General features: G+C 40.4%; 1 protein-coding gene across 2 annotated transcripts in view; it reads right to left on the reverse strand.

Moving 5' to 3' along the window:
• Nucleotides 1-24279, reverse strand: part of Drosha (drosha ribonuclease III) — a 129922-nt gene that overhangs the window by 37713 nt on the left and 67930 nt on the right. For both annotated transcript variants that reach the window (XM_070040962.1, XM_070040961.1), the window contains exons 19-24: nt 23533-23640; nt 14162-14269; nt 13596-13734; nt 12546-12606; nt 3101-3160; nt 592-691 (exon numbers count right to left, since the gene is read on the reverse strand). In XM_070040962.1, the coding sequence (XP_069897063.1) occupies nt 592-691; nt 3101-3160; nt 12546-12606; nt 13596-13734; nt 14162-14269; nt 23533-23640 (576 nt within the window). The remainder of the gene's footprint in view (nt 1-591; nt 692-3100; nt 3161-12545; nt 12607-13595; nt 13735-14161; nt 14270-23532; nt 23641-24279) is intronic.

Below are 24279 nucleotides of genomic sequence, written 5' to 3' on the forward strand. Positions count from 1 at the left end.
GTGGTAGAGTGTTCGCCTTGAGCTGAAAAGCAGAGGGACAGCGCCCAGGCCCAGAGTTCAAGTCCCACAACCAACACACACATACAAAAAAAAGGAAGGTCTGTTAGTCACTCAGCTAAGTCAGTGAGGCAAACCAGACAACCTACAACCTAAATCTTAATTAATGGGATTTGGGGATTCTCAAAGGTCTATCAAGTTCTCCTTGTAGATGTAAATTGTCTGAAGTATTCTGCTGAAAGCTATAATTCTGCTTGTTAACATAAATTAATAACAAATGTAATAAAAAAAGGAAAATATGAAATATTTCTATTCTTTTGCTTTCTTCCCATGTTTCCTTTCCCCAGATGTTTAACCTGTTCATGTACAGCTGTCCAATTTTTCTCCATCTTGTTTTCGAGTTATCTCACTGAGGAATTCATTAGCTACTGATAAAACTCACAAAGGTAACAGAATTACTAAGGCTGAATCCTTAAAACCAAACCCAATACACTGGTGCTCTATAAATACTATACCCTTAAGATGCTCTAAAGACTATCAAATGCAGAATTGTGCGTGCACTAAAGAAGAGAACATCAGGCTTCGTTCATGTACCTTTGCCAGCATAGCAAGGTGCTGATTCTGAACAATGGCAGTCCGGTAGGTTGCTAATCCTCCTTCCTCCAGGCTAGGAAACAAATAGTACAGATGGACACTGCAAAAGAAAGGGCACATTTATAAATGGGCATCACAAAATTCTGCCTTGATCCATATGGTAGATTCAAGTGAGAACTCAAGTCATGTAATCTCCTAGAAAGGCAAAGGCAAAGTTCAGCAAAATGAAACAATAGAAAGCTGTACTCAAAAGGGATGGGGTGGGGTCAAGGGAAAAAGGGTGGACAAATGAAGAGGAGAAGAGGGGGAAAATACAGTGAAGAATCCAATGTATAACCTACAAAGATATACATTGTATATGTATACTTACACATACATATACAAGGGTGTGTGTGTGTGTGTGTGTGTGTGTGTGTGTGTGTGTGTGTGTGTGTGTGTGTGTGTACGTGTATGAAGGGGTAGGTAATGATGGGGGACAATGCTGAAAGGGGTGACACTGATCAAGATATATTGAATTCATAAACTGCATTGTTGAGAAGCAACTACTTTGTTAAATGGTAACTCCTTTGTACAACTACTTAAGGATAATTTTCAAAACTCCACAAAATGCACACACACACACACACACACACGCACATGCACACGCACATGCACACGCACACACAAAAGAAACACAAATAAGAAGCAAAAACAATTTTGTCTTGCCTCTAGATTACAGAAAGAGGGCTGCACACAATACCTACAATAGAGAACTAACAGGTCTGATTCAAAGCCTTTCAAAAGTTAAATGGTAAGCCAAATATGCATGAATGAGCAAAAATCCAAACAGCTAACATTCACTTATACTTCCCCATTTATTTCTCTTAAAAGATTTCTCTGCAATCTGATGACAACAAAGACTTCACAATCTGTCACATTGTTTATATCCATTAAGAGGAAATGTCTGAAACTGCAAAATTTGTACTGTAAACAAAGGCTTCTCCCTGGCTTAGGTTACAGGCAGCCTCTGATGAAAACTCTGGGAAACCCAGAGCAGGGGTCCAGTAGCCACATGGACAGGGCAGGAGCAGAGCTTAACAGTAAGAATGAGGCACAGAATCCGATCAGCAGAGCGTGAGACCTGGACAGAAGGCCACGTGGTGAGTGCATGTGGGTCACAGCTACGGACGGCCTCTATCACCACTACACACCATTCTAACAGATTCGATGGCCACGGGGACAGCTATGTGCATTTAGTCTTTTCATTCCTTTTGCTTGTGCAAAGAAATAAACTGAAAAATATAAAAAAATACCTCAAGATGGTTCCAAGAGAAGCATGTGTCACTTCCTGTAAACAAAAGATGATGAGGGCTGGGAATGTGGCTTCGTGGTAGAGTGCTTGCCTAACATGCATGAAGCCCTGGGTTCGATTCCTCAGTACCACATAAAAAAGAAAAGGCTGGAAGTAGCGCTGCGGCTCAAGTGGTAGAGTGCTAGCCTTGAGCAAAAGAAGCTCAGGGACAGTGCCCAGGCCCTGCATTCAAGCTCCAGAACTAACAAAAACAAAAACAAAAAAAGAAAGTTAATGAAAAAAAAGATGAGTATGGAAAAACAACAGAGCACTCTCCAGCCCTTCCCTCTAAATCAAGGACCCTAAAATACTTCTGGAGGGCAGGGAAGGTGGCTCAGTGGTAGAGTGCTTGCCTTGCATGCATGAAGCCCTGGGTTTGATTCCTCAGCACCACACAAGCAGAAAAAGCCAGAAGTGGCACTATGGCTCAAGTGGTAGAGTGCTAGCCTTGAGCTGAAGAGCTGAGGGGCAGCGCCCAGGCCCAGAGTTCAGGCACCCTCAACTGGCAAAAAAAAAAAAAAACCCACACACCAAAGACACACACACACACACACACACACACACACACACACACACACACACACACACACACACACACACACAAATCTTTACTTCCCCTGGCAAAAAAAAAAAAAACCCACACACCAAAGACACACACACACACACACACACACACACACACACACACACACACACACACACACACACACACACACACACACACACACACACACACACACACACACACACACACACACACACACACACACACTAATCTTTACTTCCCCAGACATCAGAAAGAGTAAGAAAGGGATCAAAGACAAATCCTGGAAGATAAAATGACATCTCTAAAATATCATCCCTTTCTTTTTACACTGAGGATAAGCTCAGAAATATCTAGACCAAGACTAGCTGATCTCCGGTGGCTGTAAGCAACTTTAGCACATGCTTGACAGGACAGAGACACCAGCCTTTCATCTGGTAATCTCGCTCATTACAGCTGCAGCTCCCGCAGTTGTCAAGGGCAGGAGCCACAGACACGTGGCTGTTAAGCTCTACAGAAGAGACAAAATGCATAGCGTTCCAATGCCTGTTTAGCTACTTATAAAGAGGGCAAGATAATAAGTATGTTACCTGAGAGATGTAATTACTAGGGAATTGTAAAAATAGTCCACTTACCTGGTCAGGAACTCAACAACGGCATCACCCAGGAACTCCAACCGTTCATTGTGATTAATCCTATAATGAGAATTCAAAAGCTCACTTAAAATAGCACAATGGAGGGTCATCTGGGTTAGAGCTCTGCAAACCATAGCCTTACCTTATTCCTCACAATCATGAGCAGTGACCCCCATCAGAACCTACGTATTGGGAAGGGGGTGTAGCCCAAGGTACTCTTATACATTCAGGCTTTCGAACCTAAGGTTTCCTTCCCTTGGGAACCAGAATGACAGCATCCAGAGAAATCACAGTGACTTTACACTGCTGGGTCAAGTGTGGACTTCTGTACTATCATCCAGTAGACCAGAGAGAGAACAGTCAGAACTGGCCACAGGAGTCAGTCTTATTCTCCAGATACTCTTCTCATCACACAAACTCTAGACGCAACCCAGTATCTAAAGTCTATATTTCTCTCTGAAGCCCTGCCTCTACATAGTTAATACTTGCCTTCCCACCCCAGTGCACAGATCACACTTTATGTCTTAATTGTGTGATGAAGTCACATCTCACAGGCAAACAGACAGATAGCCCAGGAAAATTTCCCATCCCCTCTCAGTGCTAACATGCTTCCTTCACTGGTTGATTGGGGACATGACATAATCGGACTTAGATTTAGAACTGAGAACAAGAAAAACCTAGAGTCCAGCTTTAGTAGCTGAGTGAAAATGGATATGCCATGTGCCAATGGCTCATGACTGTAATCCTAGCTACTCTAAAGGCTGAGATCTAAGGATTGAGGTCCGAAGCCAGCGTAAGCAGGAAAGTTGATGACACTGATCCAGTTAACCACCAAAAATGTTTTTACTAGATGTGTGGCTCAGGTGGTAGAGCATCAGTTTTGAGAAAATAAGCTAAAGGACACAACCCAGGCCCTGAATTTGCACCCCAGTACCTGCTCACCTCCCCTGAAAAGATGCCCAAAGATCAAACGTGGAGGAAATGTTGAAGAAAAACAAGACTTTCAATGCCCATAAAACACACACATGGAGAGATCTAGTAAAGTATAGGGTACATTAGCTCATTAATCATGAGCACACATGGTTCATAATATATCTTCAGGAAATTGATGACATGACCTGGGGAGACAACACAGCTACAAACATGAAGGACACACTCTTGAACCAGGAGTGTCAAAGTTGAGAAGTCAAGCAGGAGAGAGGCTGGCAAGGGGAAGGGCTAGCCAGGGGGACAGAGCAAGGAGGCCCAGGTTGTACAAGGCAGAGAGCACTGAGTCGCTCACAGCGAAGTCACAAGGCCACCCAGGAGCACTCTGAAGGGATGGAGACAGATCTGATTCTGCTTAGGAAAGCTGGGAGGTAGTAAGTGCTGTTGAATATGAAGAGAAATCGAGGGTCTTGTTTCTATGCTAGCTGGAATAGGATGACAGCACCATGCAAGAGAAAAGGGCTAGCCATCCTAGCACAGAGCAAAAAGGCCAGTGCCTCAGCATAAGCTGACTTCCCTGACTCCTGGGGTATCCAGAAAGACCTCCACCAAAGACCTACATCTTCTCCAAAATGCACCTAGCAAGTCTAACCCACGTGCCAGCCATTTCAGCTCCAAGCTGACCAGCATCCAGGGTGCCGCCCCACACATTCACTATCCTCTCTCCCTTCCCTGTTCTCTCTCCCAAATCCTGTTCATTCACACTGGCAACTAGAAACCCCACCTTAAGCACTGATAGCCCCAAGGGATACTCGATAAAGCTCCAATCCCTCAAGACTCAATCTATGGCAACATTAGAGCCTACTTTTATCACTCTGTTTCCTGATGTTAGGTTCGTTTATATAGCAGAACATTTAAATACGTGTAAATTACATGGCCATTGGCTACCACATCATCCAACTGAAAATTTGAGTGAAATTTTGTATTATTTCATTTATCTCATTTGTTATTTGTTCTTCTGCCCTATGCTACTTCTACATTTTGGAATCTTGGGGGAAAAACTGGCAATAGGAACAAACTAGATTTTTTTTTTAAAGAAGGCCTTCCATTTATGACTTTTGTTTCTATAAAAAAGGCATTCAGGAAAGCAATTGATAGCCACTAATAGAAAACTAAAGATAGAGTGGGAGTGATAAAAAATTCATTTTAATGGCTATACTAAAGGACTCATAATCTAAAATTTTTTAAAGGACATGTTAATTTTTTTGTTATTGTTGCTACTCCACTAGCTAAGAGTGACTTAGTCCCACAGTAAAACATAAAACATTATGTTTTGTTCTGATTTTTTTTTAAAAAACTCAAGCTGGGCATGGTGGCATACACCTGTAATCTCAGCATTTTGGAGACATGCAAGAAGATCAAGAGCAAGACCAGTCTTGATCCAGAAATGGTCTCAAAAACAATGAACAAAGCAAACAAAAAGACCCAATGAACCCCCCCACACACACAAGAAATAATCTTTTTGAAGCTAGTTAGTACTGAAATCTTGCTTTCTGACAAAAGCCTGTTTTCTGAACTCCAAACCCATCTGTTATTATTCTTGGAAAACAAAACAGAGACACTATTTATTCAATGGTTAAAATGGTATAACCATGAAGTCCTTTTGAAAAATTCTAAAGCTAATAAGCTATAAATAAAGGGCAAGTGCTAAAAACTAAGACTCATTTTGTCATATCATTATTAAATGACTCCATGTTCTTGACCAGATATATATAGCAGATATATGCATGCAATGGGGGGAAGCCAGGAGGAGGACACAGAATAAGTGGGAAATGGAACAACATACAACAAAGGGGTCCATCAGCTGCACTGGACATAGAAGAAAAAGAACTAGGCAACCCCAAGACAGTGATGGGAAGGGAGGAGTGAAAAGGAAAGAGGGAACAGCTTACACTAAAGGAAAGAAATGTAAACATCACCCGATGTAGAAGAAATAACTTGTATTGTCAAAGCTCATAGAATTCACAAACTTTATAGGCCATGATAATGACAATTTGCCTTGTGAAGGTTAAAATGTGTTTGTGACTTTAACTGAATATCACTATTCTACAATACTGTGAAATTTATGTAATCACCTAATCTCTCTCAATTTTTTTAAAAAAAGTGAGAGAAGGGGTGAGTTAGGAGCGATGATTGACAATGTTGTCAGACACCTTGTATTCATATACTGTTTTGTAGAAAGGGAACTTCTTTGTACAACTACTTAAAGATAATAAAATGTAAAAAACAAAACCAAACCAAAAACAAACAAACAAAAAAAGAAATGGTGAGTTAATTATATTGCCCTAATCTTTTTCATGAGCCAATAAACTATGAATTCATTTTCTTTTTTCTTTTTCTTTGTCGGTCATGGGGCCTGAACTCTGGGCCTGGGCACTGTCCCTCAGCTCTTCAGCTCAAGGCTAGTGCTCTACCACTTGAGCTATGGCACCACTTCTGGCTTTTTCTGCTTATGTAGTACTGAGGAATTGAACCCAGGGCCTCATGCATGCAAGGCAAGCATTTTACCACTGAGCCACCTTCCCAGCCCAAGAAGTCAATTTCTGTGGCAGAGATTTTATTTTCTTCCTAACAATTCAAAGCACAACATAACCAAATCTAGTTCATGTGAAAGTCAGGAACTCAGGCGGGAGGCTGGAGTAGGGTTGGGGAGTCAAATCATATTTGGATCATCTTATGCTTTATCCAAGAATTATAAGAGATGAAGTAAAAGAATAAAAACTGCTTAAAAGCTACACTACTTTAAATAAAGTCAAAGTAGCCTGAACATTGCCTTTATTTCTTTTATAAACTTTCCTGGAGACAAGAACTAGGTCTAGAACTTTAATGACCACAGAGCTGGGCTGTTATTCAGTCTGCTGAGGCACAAGGTCACATTTCTAAACAGGCTCATTAAATAAGTCTCCCATATCCAGCACATATTTTTTCTATTTCTGCATTATGACTAAGCTCTGGCAGTAAGCCACAAACAAAAATGGGGATTAAATTCCATGTTAGTTTATTATTACATTGGACAATTCCTGACCTAGTGGTTTATCTGGTAAACGACAGAGTGAACTGCTACTTCTCACAGCAGCAAATCTTTGATCCCTTCTGCCATTGTTTATATCTTCTTAACCACACTCTATAAATACTAGCAAGCACCAACATGATCTGTTTACTAGGGACTAAACACTCTATTTTGTCTTTGAGAACTGGATCTACATAGGCATAGAAAATTCTAGATTAATAGTTACATTTACAAAGTAAACTTTGTCCTAGGAATTCAATGCACTTTACAAAATGCAATAATCTCTCTGTAACAGTAAGGCCCACAAGGTGCCATGTGCTTGACAGAAAGCCATCATGGCATGGCTGACATATCTGTTCATTTGTATACTCCAAGCCTCAACCAGCAACTGACAGGGAGAGCTACAGGGCTTTGGAGGTCAGTTGAGCCTTCTACCAATTCAGGAATTCATTCTCATTGCATCTGCCTGGACACTGAAGAGAAGAAGAGGTCACAGCCCTGTCAGATCTCAGATCCACTGGACATAGTGGCCCTGTGCAAACCATCTTGTGGATTTAAGTTGAACCACTTAAGCCAGAACTCCACATATATCCAGTGCATGCTGTTACTGAATTTTGAATGTGAATACTTATATATAACTGACTGAAAATAAAAAACATGACTGCCTCTCAGTAGCCATGAATTTTCCATCTGTGACTTCCAGTAACTGCAGATTGAAAAGAACTTTCAAAGGCTATTCTATTGAATGTGTTAAACCTGACCATTTGATCATTAGCTCCTAAATAATAGTTTAGTAACACTTGCTTTGTATTAGGTTACTTGTATAAGTAATCTAGAGATGATTTAAAGATTTGTGTGTAGATGGCATATAAATACCATGCCATTGTACACGAAGGACTTGAACATCAGTGGATTCCCCATGTCCACACAAAATCTAAGAATCAGTCCTCTATGGGTCCCAAGGGATTATACTTTGCAATGACCATCCCTTCAACAGACAGACATTTAAGAAAGAGCCCAGATGTATCTCTCTGTTGTCTGGTAATCATTCTACCAATCCAAAGAAAAACAAACCATGGCTGCTTGATTTTGCTCATTTCTCTATTACTACTCTTCCAGCTTCTCTTCGCAAAGGGTCTACTGACAATACATGGACTGTCAGTGAATGAATGCCAAATGACTAATGCTTCAGAGACTCTTTGGTGGTAGTATATTCAATCACAATTTGCATGCTAAATAAACAGCTGAGACCTGTGTGGTTAAACAGCAATATTGTCTAAAAATTATGGGCGGTACATTTGCTTGAGGTAATACCAGAATCAGTATTTGGTATTTCTGATGGCAGGCAGGCTACCGAACACTGTGAAGTGAAGTTAAGCCTTTGTGCCTTTTTGTAAATCCTAGCTGAGCCCAAATCAGCTTAAGCAGACACGGAGACCCCTCCTGACCATTATTCCCCTTAAACACACCCCGTTTCCCTAGTCTATTTACAAGGTGTAGCCTGGTATAAAAGCAGTAAAGTGAATGGCATTCCTCCCTTTAATACCTATTTACTGACCTATGCTGCAAAAGGCACTGGCTATAAAAAAGAAAAATAAAAAAAGGTAAGACCACACTCTTTCAAAATCTTTACAGTTCAATAAAGAAAAGAAACTCCGTAACATGATTATATACAAGGGAACCAGGATGTATTTATACTATTAAGTACGTACTGGCAGGATTTGAGCCAGATGTAGACTAGGCCACACTGGAACTGCAAAGGCAAACGGATGAGGACCAGGGTCTGTGTGGAAGGGAAAGGAAATACCTGACAGCTTAGGAAGTCTGAGCCTTCTAGTCAGTGGAGAGTTACTAGGAGATGAAAGTAAGTGGCCCGGGGATATGTCATGGGAGCTAGGACTACAGGTGGACATGCCAGTCTTTGTGTAAGAGGTAGATGCTTTGCAGCAGAGTAGACTAAGAAATAGCAAGCTGGCTGACTGCAAAGACAATCCTAAAAAGAACAACAGCGGAATGGGGCAGAAGGCTCAGAGAAGCAGAGCAGGAAGAGTTTCATCAAGAACCTGTAATCTGGACCCCTTCCCCTGTCCTCCTTGGTCCCACCTTCTCACTTTTATCAGTGCCAGAGACAGACTTCCCACAGAGAGACTGACTGGCTCTACTCCTTCCCCTTAGTTGATTACATCTCACCACTGATTCCTAGAATTTTAATCTTCAAAGACAAGCACTTCCAAGGAACAGAGAGACTGCCGCATCCTATTTTATAACACCAACTAAGAAACAAATAGGGGAGAGGGCAAACAGTTTAAAGCCATCTCAATTATTCAAGTGCAGAGTATAAAACTGACCTATAATCCCTGAACAACTGCTAGATCTATCCGCAGCCCCTCGGCAGTTTTCTGGGTATGTTTTCACTTTTGATCTGCACAGAAGCACTTATAAGAGTCTCTCCCATACTAAGTTATTTATGTTCCTAGTGTTCTCACCCCACCCGAGGCAGCCGGTCTTCCTGGAGAGTGGGCCTTTGGTTTTCTAGCCTTTGGAGCCCCTAAAATACCTACAAACTGCCTCAAACTAAAAGACTCCGGATAAATGTCTGCTGAATTAAATTCGTAAGAAGCTTCATTAAGTCCAGCTTCTGGCACAGGGCATAGCTGTGGACTGCCAGCCACCAGCAGTCAAATAGCAGCAGACTCTGGCGGCCCAAGCTGGGGGCTCTTTCTGAAAAGACACTAGGGTCGAATTTACATCAGAAAAAGCAGCATTTTCACTGCAAGAGGCTCTCAACACAGCAGCAAAAGGCAGAAGGCAAAGGGCAAGAGAGCCAATTTGTTCTCTGTCCATGCCCACTTTTCCAAACAGTGATTTCAGAAATGACACCACATCTCAAATACCATTCCTTCTGCCATGGTAAGAAAGCCTGTCGCTTGCTTATCTGTCTGTCTGTCTGTCTGTCTTTCCCAACCCTTCTCACTCACAGTGCTGGGAATCAAGTCTAGGACAAGCACTCCACCAGTAAGCCACATTCCCAGCCAAAAAGCTTTACCTTTTACTCATTCTTTCATTCATTTTGAACTACTGGGGATGAACCACAACTTTGAATCATGCTTCTAATTAGAGAGATACCTTTTAATAAGACAAAAACTATAAATCATAAGATTTAAACAATTCCATCAAAAGATACAACTTACATTGACAACTCTCCAGTTAACCACCAAAAAAATGGAACTAGAGCTGTGGCTCAAAGTGGCAGCTAGCCTTGAGCAGAAGAGCTCAGGGACAGCACCCAGATGCTGAGCTCAAGCCCCACAACCAACAAAAAGAAAAAGAAAAAGAAAAGAAGAGAAAAGAAAGGAAGAAAGAAAGGAAGAAAGAAAGAAAAAAAGAAAGAAAGAAAGAAAGAAAGAAAGAAAGAAAGAAAGAAAGAAAGAAAGAAAGAAAGAAAGAAAGAAAGAAAGAAAACTGAGCAACTAGAGGCAATTTTTTTTTAAAGGTGGAAGCAGGGACTGTGGCTCAAGTGGTAAAACACTAGTCTTGAACAAAAAGCATAGGGATGGCACTGAAGCCCTGACTTCAAGTCCCCAGATGGGGAAGAGGGGAAGAGTAGCACAGAAATTCATCATCCCTCATCCCCAAATCTCAAATGCATAATTTGTATTCAAACCCAAAGCTTTTTTTTTTTCTTTTTCTTTTTTTTTTTTTTGTAGGGTCTGAACGCTGGGCCTGGGTACTGCCCTCAGCTCTTCAGCTCAAGGCTAGCGCTCTACTGCTTGAGCCATGGCGCCACTTCCAGCTTTTTCTGCTTATTTGGGGCTGAGGAATCGAACCCAGGGCCTTATGCATGCAAGGCAAGCACTCTACCACTGAGTCACTTTCCCAGCCCCAAACCCAAAACTTTTTGAGTATTATTACTCAAGAGGTTTTGGATTTTAGAGCACTAGGATTTGGGGATGATGGCTACTCAAGGTGATAAGGCCAATGAAAATATTCTAAAATCTGAAGAAGTCCAAAATATGGAGCCTTTCAGATAAGATACTTTACCTCTATGAAGAGAAAGAAGCTATTAGGTCCTCTTCGCCGTGGAGGCCGCTATCACCTGAGGCAACTGCCTCAACTGTGTCAGGCCTACCTAACCCTGTCCACCTCCCTTTCATCCAGGGAAACCATACCTTCACACCACAGCTACTCAACTTTCCACTTACACAAGAACACTGCCCCGAGCTCTCTCCCCTATGAGTTCAGAGACAACTCAGTGCACTCCACACAAAGACCAACTTCCAGGCGCTACCTATCTGTGTCGGCTGCTGCTCAGTTTCAAGGGGTATTTGTGGGTTTACACAGATGCAGACTGCTTCCTTCCCAGATGCTTTAGGAACTGGTAGCCACACAAAAGTCAGAGATGAATGTATAGAGACATCTTATAAAAAACAGGCAATAAAATAAAGAAGGCCAATCTTCAAAACCTGTCAGCCCATTCCATGAGGCCAATACCATAAAAAAAAAAAAAATACAGACAAAAACATTGTGGGAACGGAAAACTATGGACTGGCTTCCTATGAAGGTAGACAGAAAAACTCCTAGCCAACTAAATTTGGCAGCAAATAATAAAAAAGATTACTCATCAGGATCAAGTGAGATTTATCTCAGGAAAGTATAGTTTGATTTATCACTTCCAAATTAATTATTTTGATACCCATATGAGTGAACTTAAAAAGAAAAAAAAAAAAAAACATGCTTATCTCAATCCAGAAAAAGCAGAAAAAAAAAAAAAACTCATAATGCTAGAGTGGGTGAGGTTGATCAGGATACATTGTTTATAATGTGGGGAACTGTCACAGTGAACCAACCCCCTTAATTAATGTGTCCCAATAAAAAATTGAAACAAAAACAAATGCTATAGCCTTTCACAAAAAGAAAAACACATATATACACACTCAAAAACTAGGAATAGAAGAAAACTTCCTCTGTGTGAAACCCATAGTTAATATCTACTCAGTAGTGAGAGGTTGAATACATGATCAGACCATATGCACACAGTGATAGTTATACTTCTTCCTTTCCGATGTACCTGTGCTTAGCTCATATGGCTAGAGTCTGGAGGATGCTATTGTATGGAAGTATTCATAGCAAACCCTTGACTTCTTCCTAATCTCAGGAATGAGGCATTTGTGGCCATAAAAGACAGCCTATGATATAATATCATGCACATGAAATGTTCAGAATAGGCAAGTCCATAGACTGAAAGTAAGCACAGGTTGCCAGCAAGAGCTGTAAAGGCTATGGAAAAACAGGGGTTGTGAACGGGTGTGGGGGTTGGTCTAGAATGAAAAAACATTCTTAGACAGTAGGTACACAAGTTCGCAAACATATTACAAACCACTGGATTCTAAACCTTAAGTGTATAAATGACATGGTATGGAATTGCTTCACAATAAATCTGTCTTTTACCTTGAAGGGGTTGGGTCGTCCTGGCCAAGGCGTGACATGATATTTATTAGGGTGTTAATTCCTGTTTTGAAAAGAACACAAATACAAGAGTAATACGGTTAGAAGTGTCTGAGACCATCAGATAGCATTCAGAAAGAAAAATTTCTAAGACCAGATGCAGTAGCTCCTGCTTCTAATCCTAGCTACTTCAAAAAAGAAGGGAAAGCTCATGCCTGTAATCCTAGCTACTCAAGAGGCTGAGAGCTGAGGATCAAGATTCAAAACCAGACCAGGCAGAAAAAGTCCATGAGACTCTTATCTCCAATAAACCACCAGAAAACTGGAAGTGGCACTGTGGTTCAAGTGGAAAAGCGCTAGCCTTGAGCTGAAGAGCTGAAAGACACAGGCCCAGGCCCAGAGGAGTTCAAGCCCCATGACCAACCAAAAACAAAAACCAAAAAAAAAAAAAAAAGGGGGAGGGGGGGGAATTGGGCGGATATTGGTTTGAGGGAAACTGAGGCAAAATAGTAATCTAAATATCACCTCAACCAAAAAAATGAGATACACAACAACAATTCCAGATATTTGGAAGATGTAAGTATGTGGATCAGGCCAGTCTCAGGCAAAAACTCAAAATCCTATCTGAAAAATAACTGAAGCAGAAAGGGCTGGTGGTGAGGCAAGGCTCATGGGGTAGATTGTCAGCAAGCTCTAGGCACTGAGCTCGAACACCAGACCACCAGCCCTCCCCACCCCACACACAAAAAAACAAGGAAAGAACACTTTCTTACCCCAATGACTTTAAAAGATTTCATATCTATAGGTCTAAATATCTGAAAAATATTTAAAACACTTGAGAGAAGGCCCAAATTTTTCTTAAAAAAATTCATCCACTTCCATTATGGTACTCTTCCCAGAGTGAATATTATTAAGCATGGCTTAGGAAGCACCAGAGGAAGAAGATTTAAAGACTGCCAGAGAACCACTTCCGGGGAGAGGGAGTAAGGTAATTTACAAGAAAGCACAGACCAACCCTATGAGAACAGGATCCTACAGTCATCTAAAACCAACCTTTTTTCCTCATGTGCATGTGATGGACTTTTCTGTCTCCATATTTGGGCTGCCGAATCCCACAGTTAGACAAGGAGTTCCTGGCATGGTCTGGGTTCATTCCAAAATTTAAGTGATGACTTGGATGCGTCATGGCCAGCTGAAATTTCAATACAGTAAGTTGAGTCTCAAAACTTGAGCACCAAAACAACCATCTCTAGGTCATTCCAAATGACACAAGGAAGAGAGGAGCTGTCTATCCAGTGCAATTTTAACCTTTATCTCTCTATCTGTATCCATAATCAAATTTTCAGAACTCTGGTACAGCCCTCTTCTGAAAACAAAGTGAAAAATCCTTATCTTTCAGAAGAGAATTAGAATATCCAGCAGAGCTAGAAGAGCTAAAAGAAGCACTTCCAAGACTGATAGGCATATTTTAGTTGTTGCCTATTTCTTCAGGGACAGCCTCACATGTGAAAGGATTGGAAAGTCGTAGTCTCTCAGAAGAGACCCAATGCACCAACTGTCATCTGTGAGATGAATTACCTCTATTTTATTATGTGAGTGCACAGGAGGGTAATTTTTACCTGTAACAGACACCGATCTTGAAAAGTATATCCTATCAACTTGTCCAGGTGCATCAAGCATTGGTGATAACGGATATGATGGGTCAAAACAGGCAGCATCATGGCATGCTAGAAAAAACATAATTCAATGTGTTATAACTCTATACAAAGCTATCAAAATGTTCCATTTCTTTAACAACAAACAAGAACGGTGTTCACAGCCTAAATTCCACCTTGGGTGTATAGCAGCTGAGCAAATCACCTAGGAGAAGCAGGGCATTAATAGTTGCTACAGGTATATCTTGGAACCAGAATGCCTGGATCCTAACCGTGTACACTACCATTCTCTCAATGTAACTTGAGACAAGTTATTTGATTTCTCACTTGTCAAATGGAGATGACAAATGTAGCTGATCCTAGGCACAGTTAAAAAAATTAAAAGAGAAACATAAAAATCTTTTAATTTTTTTTCTTTGTTGTTTTGTTTTTTCTTTTTTGAGAGTCTCAGTCTTGAGCCCAAGTTGGAACTGAACTAGTGATTATCTCGCCTCAGCCTTCAGAGTACAGAGATTATAGGCAAGGGCCACCATGCTCAGTTAGTAAAGGCTCATAATGAGGCCAGTTATCCCTCATTCAAGTCTAGCTCTGATATAGGCAGTATGCAGCAGGGCAGCCTCAAGTAAATTACATGCATCTCCATGACTCCTTGTCACTAGTTTCATAATGGAATGGACTAGGACTCATCTATTTATATCTAGGGTCAATTCTTTTTACAAATCAATGACTCTCCTAGAAGTGTGTGTGTGTGTGTGTGTGTGTGTGTGTGTGTGTGTGTGTGTGTGTGTGTGTGTGTGTGTGTGTGTGTGTGTGTGTGTGTGTGTGTGTGTGTGTGTGTGTGTGTGTGTGTGTGTGTGTGTGTGTGTGTGTGTGTGTGTGTGTGTGTGCGCGCGCGCGCTGCATAATTTTAATGCGTTCACAAACCCCTCACTGCCTTTCAGATAGGAAATATGCAACTGGTAATTCCCAAAGCCACCCTAGAATTAACATTATTAAATGTTAAATCTCACACCATACTGACCATTTCATAAAACCAGCAATACAATTCATGCATCTGAGGACACCAAACTTATATTTTTGTTTCAATCACTTTTCATCTGACTGATTCCTTATTGGGAGATGATTTCATGAAAGCACATCTTATTCTTTTCTTTAATAATGTTTGCCTAGAACTCAAGAGAATGAAGGAATCATTCTTATTCACTGAAAGCAGAAGGCTGGGCACAGCCTACAGGATGATTGACAGCTGCTTTGTATCTCTTCAGTCTTCCAAGTATTTTAAGCTGGCATGATTTAAAAATACATGAAATGGATTTGCTTGAAACTACAGAAATCAGCTCCCTGTATTATTAGCTTGTAAAGAATGAAAGTCTGGTTCTAACTCAATAGGATCTCTAGTCAACAGTGTCTTTCTTGCCGGTTCAATTCACACAAAACACCTCAATGTACAAGGTCTTACTACTATCTCTGGGAGAGAAAAAGGATGAGTTGGTTCTACCATTGGAGGTTGCCTAGAGACATGCCATTGAGATAAAATTACTGGAACTTTGTCCACTTTTGTTTTTCTTTTTTTTTTTCTTTCTTTTTTATTTATTTTGCCAGTCCTGGGGCCTGACTGACTCAGGGCCTAGGCACTGTCCCTAAGCTTCTTTTGCTCAAGAATAGCACTCTACCCACTTGAGCCACAGCAACATTTCCAGCTTTTTTCTGTTTATGTGATACTGAGGAACCCAGGGCTTCATGCATACTAGGCAAGCACTCTACCACTAAGCTACATTCCAGCCGTCCACTTTGTTTTTCTCAGTGCTATACATAGGGGAGGAATCCAAAGGTGTAACTCCTCTATTTAATGTACAGTTTATCAAAATAAATACCAGGAAGTGGAAACATGTTTTGGGGGATGGGTAGAGGGGGAAGCATAGGAAGGGAGAGGAAGGGTGAGCAAATACAGTCATTATATTCAATGTACACTTTGTAAAAAATGAACTACATAACTTGTGACCAGAGAGGGAAAATGGGGGAGAATGAGGGAGAGGGTGACACTGACCAAGAAGCATTGTACTCATAACCTGACTCATGGAATAGTAACCCCTTGTAATAAAATGGAAAGAAAAAGAAAAATACAACAATACAAATACAAAATATGCAGCCAACGTAGAATATAGTCCTCTATCAAGTGACTACTACCATCCATGTTGACATACAAAAATCATAGTATATTCTGAGATATTCACACAACAAAAGTGCCTCACAATGCATCCCTCTGCCCTCAGTATCCCATGATAAAGCACTGCATAGCTGCATGTATTTGCTTATCAGAAAATCAGGTCATTTTTAAAAGGTGGCTTTCAGGACAGCATGAGTGGGGAAACAGGAAGAAGAGGACAGAAAATATAACAATTAAATTTCTGAAAAAAACAGATGAACTGGTGGCTCACATTATAATCCTAGCTACTCAGGAGGCCGAGATCTGAGGATTGCAGTTCAAAGCCAAGCCAGGCAAGAAAGTTCACCAGACTCTTATCTCCAATAAACTACTCAGAAAAAGATGGAAGTGGCGGTGTGTCCCAAATAATAGAGCACTCGCCTTGAACACAAGAAGGCTCATGCCCTAAGTTCAAGCCCCAGGAATGGCCAAAAAATAAAAATAAATAGACTGTAGAATCATGAAAATATTTTTTTTAACTTTTCTTTTTTTTAATTTTAATTTTTATTTTTTGTGAACATACTGTACAGAGGGGTTACAATTACATGGGCAAGATAATGAGTACATTTCTTATCAAGCATTGCAGCCTCCTCCTTTGTTTACCCTTCACATCCCTTCCCAGCCTCCCCACCCATCCCCCCCACCCCCACCCCCCCCACCTCCCGCACCAATGTTGTAAAGTTCGTTTTCAACATGACAACTTGTACTTCTCATTGTTGCAACAGGTCCGCCTGTATCCTTATTTAAACGACTTCTTTTTCCCCACCTCCACGACAAATTATACCAATATCAAATATAGTGAAAGCAGGGGTTATACCGTGGGGAAGGGACATAGAAAGCAACAAAGAAATAATCTTATAAATGCATTAGAAACAAATGCATGAAAGAAAAAAACATTAAGATACATATCTAAGGGTTCATTTTCCTAACATCAACTTATCTGACCTTTTCTGCTTAACTCATACATATACTAGATATTGCAAATAAGGGAAACCATGGGACCTATGTTTCTTTGGTCCTGGCTTACTTCACTTAATATATTTTTTTCCAAGTCTTTCCATTTCCTAACAAATGGGGCAATGGCATTCTTTCTGATGGAGGCATAGAATTCCATTGTGTATATATACCACATTTTCTTGATCCATTCATCTACTGAGGGGCATCTGGGTTGGTTCCATATTTTAGCTATGGTAAATAATGCTGCAATAAATATAGTTGTGCTGGTAGCTTTAGTGTGGTCTTGTTTGTAAACATTTGGGTAAATGCCCAAAAGTGGGATTGCTGGGTCGTAGGGGAGCTCTATGTGAAGTCTTTTGAGGAACCTCCATACTGCTTTCCAAAGTGGTTGAACAAGTTTACATTCCCACCAACAATGCAGTAAGGTTCCCTTCTGTCCACATCCCCTCCAGCATCTGTTGTTGTTACAGTTCTTAATTTTTGGCATTCTAACTGGGGTGAGGTGGCATCTCAATGTTGTTTTGATCTGCATTTCTTTTATGGCTAGGGAAGTTGAGCATTTCTTCATGTGTCTATTGGCCATCCTCATGAAAATATTTTTACATAATTATATAATAATCTTTAATTTCTTCAAAGAAACTCTTAAAACCAAAGGTGAAATGAAATAAACCTGCGTACCCAGTTTTTGGCTCTTAATGCTCACTTAGTAACCTAAATGCATAGGAAACAGTTTTGTTTCTCCACACTATTGACCAAAAGAAGTTCAGGATAAATCAACCAAAATGTCTAATCTTGATACTGTACAGGCAACTGCTATTAGAGATCTGTGTGCACCACATGAGAATGGCTAAGAGTTTGAAAACTCCAAAGGAGCAATGGATTTCCCAGCCCTCACTGGGGGCCCATGGCCCGCACAGTCATCCTGCGGTTAGAAAAATAGTTACCACCTTAAAACTATCCTGAGACAAAACTCAACCTTATCCATCCTGGACAAATGTCAACACTGTCCTCCCAGGAAGCTATTTCTCCCTTCCTTTAGGATTTGGCATTTAAATTAGAACCAGGCTGCTCCCATGTAATGAATGAGTTGAGGAATAACACCTCCAAATTCTCTCAAGGTGACACCTCCATATGTGGGTGTATTAAGCAATAGTTAACTTTCACAACTCTGAGCGTACTGATGGTGAAATTATATTTCTGATATCAAGAAAAACAGCATCCCAAGACTATCTACAAATTCAATGCGATACCTATCAAAATTCCAACCTCATTCTTCAAGGAAATAGAAGAGGCAATCCAAAAATTCATATGGAACAATAAAAGACCCCAAATAGCAAAAAACAATCCTCAACAGAAAGAACAATGCTGGAGGAATATCAATACCAAATTTCAAACTCTACTATAAAGCCATAGTAATCAAAACAGCTTGGTACTGTCACAAGAACAGACCTCAGGACCAATGGAATAGAATTGAAAACCCAGAAATGAACCTACAGATCTATAGCCATCTAATCTTCGATAAGGGAGCTAAAAAAATAGAATGGAAGAAAGACAGCCTCTTCAGTAAATGGTGCTGGCAAAATTGGTTAACTACTTGTAGAAAACTAAAGCTAGATCCTTCTATATCACCCTGCACCAGAATCAACTCCAAATGGATCAAAGACCTCAGAGTCAAAGCAGACACTCTAAAAACATTACAGGAAGGAATAGGAGAAACCCTAGGTCTACTTGGCACAGGCCAAAATTTTCTTAATAGAGATCCAGAAACACAACAAATCAAGAAAGGTTAGACAAATGGGATTGCATGAAATTGCAGAGCTTCTGCATGGCAAAGGACATAGCTAGCAAGATCAATAGAAAGCCCACAGATTGGGAGAACATCTTCACTAGCCATACAACGGACAAGGGTCTGAGACATATCTATTTTTTTTTTTTTTTTGGGTCCAGTCGTGGGGCCTGAACTCTGGGCCTGGGCGCTGACCCTCAGCTCTTCAGCTCAAGGCTAGCGCTCTACCACTTGAGCCACAGCGCCACTTCCGGCTTTTTTGTTTTTGCTTATGTGGTGCTGAGGAATCGAACTCAGGGCCTCAGGCCTGCAAGGCAAGCGCTCTACCACTGAGCCACCTTCCCAGCCCCTGAGACATATCTAAAATATACCTGGAACTCAAAAAATTAAATCCCCCAACAACAAATCTTAAAAGAAACAACTGCCCAATAAATAAGTGGGCTAAGGACTTACAGAGAAACTTCTCTGAAGAGGAAAGAAGGATGACCAATAGATACATGAAGAAATGTTCAACCTCTCTAGCCATAAAAGAAATGCCACCTCACCCCAGTTAGGATGGCTATAATCAAGAACTCTAATAACAACAGGTGCTTGAGGAGATGTGGACAGAAGGGAACCTTACGGCATTGTTGGTGGGGGTGTAAACTTCAACCACTTTGGAAAGCAGTATGGAGGTTCCTCAAAAGACTCCACATAGAGCTCCCCTATGACCCAGCAATCCCACTTTTGGGCATTTACCCAAATGTTCACAAACAAGACCACACTAAAGCTACCAGCACAACTATGTTTATTGCAGCATTATTTACCATAGCTAAGACATGGAACCAACCCGGATGCCCCTCAGTAGATGAATGGATCAAGAAAATGTGGTATATATACACAATGGAATTCTATGCCTCCATCAGAAAGAATGACATTGTCCCATTTGTTAGGAAATGGAAAGACTTGAAAAAATTATATTAAGTGAAGTAAGCCAGGACTAAAGAAACATAGGTCCCATGGTTTCCCTTATTTGCAATAACTAGTATATGTCTGAGTCAAGCAGAAAAGGTCAGATAAGTTGACGTTAGGGAAATGAACCCTAAGATATGTATTCAAATGTTTTTTTCTTTCATGCGATTGTTTCTAACACATTTATAAGATGATTTCTTTGTTGCTTTGTATGCCCCTCCCCCACGGTATAACCCCTGCTTTCACTGTATTTGATGTTATAATTTGTGGAGGGGAAAGGGAAAAACAAATCGTTTAAATAGGGATACAGGTGGACCCATTGCAACAATGAGACGTATAAGTCATTATGTCGAAAACGAACTTTACAACTTTGGTAGGGTGGGGGGGGGGAGGGGGGTTGGGTAGGGAAGGCAGGGGGAGGATGGGATGGGAAGGGGAAACAAAGGAGGAGGGTACAATGCTTGATAAGAAATGTATTAATTATCTTGCCCATGTAATTGTAACCCTCTGTACATATTTTCACAATAAAAAAAAAAAAGATAAACAGCCATGGAATGCCTTCTAGATGATTCTGATATATAAAGAAGCATTTCATCCATGCAGCACAAGGGTGTCTGCATTATAATTTTGCCTCTAATCATCATCCATCCCTGGACTCTGCAATGTCATCCTGCTTCAATTTCCATCTTTTCTACTTGAATAGACTCTTCACATAGCTGACTGACTGATTTTCATTCGTTTGTATGCAAACATGTTTTTATTTTTACAAACCTTCAAGCAGTTCCTTCTGTACATATGATCTAATAGACATCAGTTTACATTCTCTTCAAGTCATTAAGTTACGAGGATAATCTCATGGAATCTTAGGAAGACACCCATCAGGAGAAAGAGAGAAGGGAAGTGTGGCTCCTGGCACGGCTAGTTCTCTTTGGAAAGAAGAGACACTGACGCTGGGAGGGTTATTATTACATCGTGAAGCATTTGCCTTACAGGGTTTAATCAGGCCCATTTTCTCTCACCAGTGAGTCAAGGGGATGAGTCTTTTTGCCTAACAATCTTGAAACAGAATGCAAAAGACAACACAGAGCTAGGATGATCAAGTTCTCAAGCAGCTTTAATTCTACAGGGGAGCCAGCATGGGGCTTTGTGATGCAGCAGAAGAACACAAAACCGCATTGGAACAGATCCCTTAGCATTGCCGTTGCTCCATCAAAAGTAAGGGGAAAAGGGCTCAGTGCTTTCACAACAACATAGGAAAGCTGGCTTAAGGACTAAAGGAGAAATCAAGTTAAATAGGATGCTCCTTCCACACCCATCGTTAGCAGTCCATCACATAGTGATAGTCTAGTTTTACACAAACTAGGGTTCCACAAGATTTTGTTGGAAAAATACACTTTAAAGTTAACCAAAAGCATGTTAAAAGAAAAAAGAGAGAGAAAGAGAGATAGAAATCAAATCCAGGCTCAGATAGCTCATGCCTATAATTTTAGCTACTCTGGAGGTTGAGATCTGAGGATTGTGGTTCTAAGCAAAAATCTGTGGGACCCTTATCTCCAGTTAACTAGCTAGAAGTGAAGTTGTGACTCAAGTGGTAGAGTACCAGCCTTTTGTGAAAAAAGCTAAGCAAGAGCTTGAGATCCTGAGTTCAAGCTCAAATACATACATACATGCATGCAATCATGCATATGTACATACATACATGCATAAATACATACATATAGACATAAGCAAACAAGCAAGCAAGCAATCACAGGACTAGAAGTTCTCTAAGGTCTCTTCTAGTTCTCAATGAGTCACAATTTAGTGACTTTTTTTTTTTTTTTTGCAATGTTGTGAATCAAATCTAAGAGCTCAAATGGACTAGACAAGCACTCTACCACTGAGCTACATGCCCAGCTTCTGAAATTTCATAACATTCTTTTTTTTGGGGGGGGGGGAGGGTCAGTTGTAGGGCTTGAACTCTGGGCCTGGGCGTGGTCCCTCAGCTCTTCAGCTCAAGGCGAGCCACAGTGCCACTTCCAGTTTTCTGGTGGTTTACTAGAGCTGAGTCTCACAGACTTTTCTTGCCTGGGCTGACTTTGAACTGCAATCCTCAGATCTCAGCCTCCTGAGTAGCTAGGATTACAGGTATAAGCCACCGGTGTCCAGTATCATAACATTCTTAAACAATCAACTCTGATCTATCACCGAGATTGCCAGGTTTTGAGCAGATTGCTTACCTTTTTGCTCTCTGGTTCTTATGAAGTCATCTTATAATAACATACATTTGGTTTCAGAGAAACACTAATAAATAGAAAAAAATGGGGAGAAATGCCTACAAAGTCTAGAGAAAGAATAAAAGCAAATAAAACATTCTAATCTCAAAGCATTAACAGCAAAATATACTGGTCACCTGGTAAAATACCTGAGGAAATGGTGGATGTAGTAGGTGACCATTGTAGATTACTTTCAGCCTAATGGGCAATACTGCATAATAGCAGTTTATCATAATATAAAGGGTTAACTTGGGCTGTGACTTAGAAAGTGAATCATACGGCCATACTTTTAATTATTGGTTTAAACTCCACTGTTCAATAATAATTAAATGCCAACATTGATTCTGTTGTTTTTGTTGTTGTTTAGAAAAAATTCATTATGATGAAATGAATGCTTAAGAACAACTTGTCTGCATTCATTACAACACATTGCTTCCATCACAACAGGTAAGTGGGAGCCTAAAAGTATTTTCCAAAAGGTTGGAAAAAAGCAAGCTCCATTACCCAGTCTGCAACTCATTTCTGTTCTAATTCTCATGCTGCCAACATCAATCATGACAAAGAATCAAGGGAAGAGCCAAGGAATATGCTCATCTGGGGAGATATCTAATCTGGTGTAAAATTCTATGGGGGGTGGGGGGGGCTGCTTATTAATGAGTCAGTTATACAGAGATGAAATATTTCTCTATTGAGTTTACCGAAGGAAAAAAGTACTGTCATTTGGGTTAAATGTGAAATGTTTACTGATTTACTAATGAATAAACATAATACACGCTACAGTTCATTAATGCCTTCCATTCTCTGTAATACAAATTTGAATCACTGGTCCAGACAGTCTGTACACTAACGAGGCTTGTCTATATGATGGCTGGGTTAGCTGTGTTGCACCTATACTCACGTTGCAAACAGGCAGGTGCATCTGAAGACAGACGACACCATTCAAAGTAAAGATACTAAATTTGAACACTGCTATATATGAAACTTCTACACACACACATCCACACACACACACAACCAAAAGAGACAAAAAAATCCAAACGCAAACAACCATCTAAGGTTAGTGTTCCATTTCACCTAGTTAGTACATTCCATAGCAACAGCTCCATTAGAAGAACTTCAAGGCCAAAGCCTTAAAGGGGAAGCTATGTGGACAAAGCGAGGTTCTCAGAAGTATCATCACCTGACAGACATCAGAACGAATGCCAGTCTTCCAAAATCCTTGGCTACTGAGCTCCACAGTTACTTCTCGTCTCATTGTATTCTTCTGTCGGATTTTTTGGAGTGCTTCCTAGAAAAAAATGTATTAGGATAAGTAACTCAACAATTGGAATGCAAAATGAAGCCAAGCATGAGAAAGTGAGTTAGAAGCATTCAATATATCCTTACATTAAGGTACTCAAACATCTTCACACAAAATTACATTATTTTATCTTAAACGAAGACCAGCATGTAGGAAGCCTTAGGTAACAGGCGACCATTGCTAATAACCAGATGAGAAAAAAACTCTACACCAAACCTAACTATCTGGCATTCTGAAAGAAAATATACTCTTTCACTGATAAAACAATATGAGATACCTGAGATTGGAAATCAGCAATGCAAAAATTATATTCACATCATCTTATTTTAAGCATTTCCACCTAAGAAAGAAAATCAGTTATCTGTTATGCACATAATTCTACATGTTGCCTTCAAATTTGCAAAACATTACTCTCTAGAGCTAAAAAGTTATGTTTTATTTAAATAAATAAATAATTAAAAGCTGGGCAGGGTTGTTGACACCTGCAATCCCAGCACTCAGGAAGTTAAAAGGCAAGAAAATCATGAGTTCATGGCCACCCTGGGCTATACAATTAAGACTCTGCCTTAAAAAACAATAACCAAAAAACAAAGGAGGAGGCAACAATGCTTGATAAGAAATGTACTC

Source organism: Dipodomys merriami, unplaced genomic scaffold, assembly GCF_024711535.1.
Source record: "Dipodomys merriami isolate MVZ:Mamm:240054 unplaced genomic scaffold, mDipMer1.0.p SCAF_30, whole genome shotgun sequence".
Taxonomy (NCBI): domain Eukaryota; kingdom Metazoa; phylum Chordata; class Mammalia; order Rodentia; family Heteromyidae; genus Dipodomys; species Dipodomys merriami.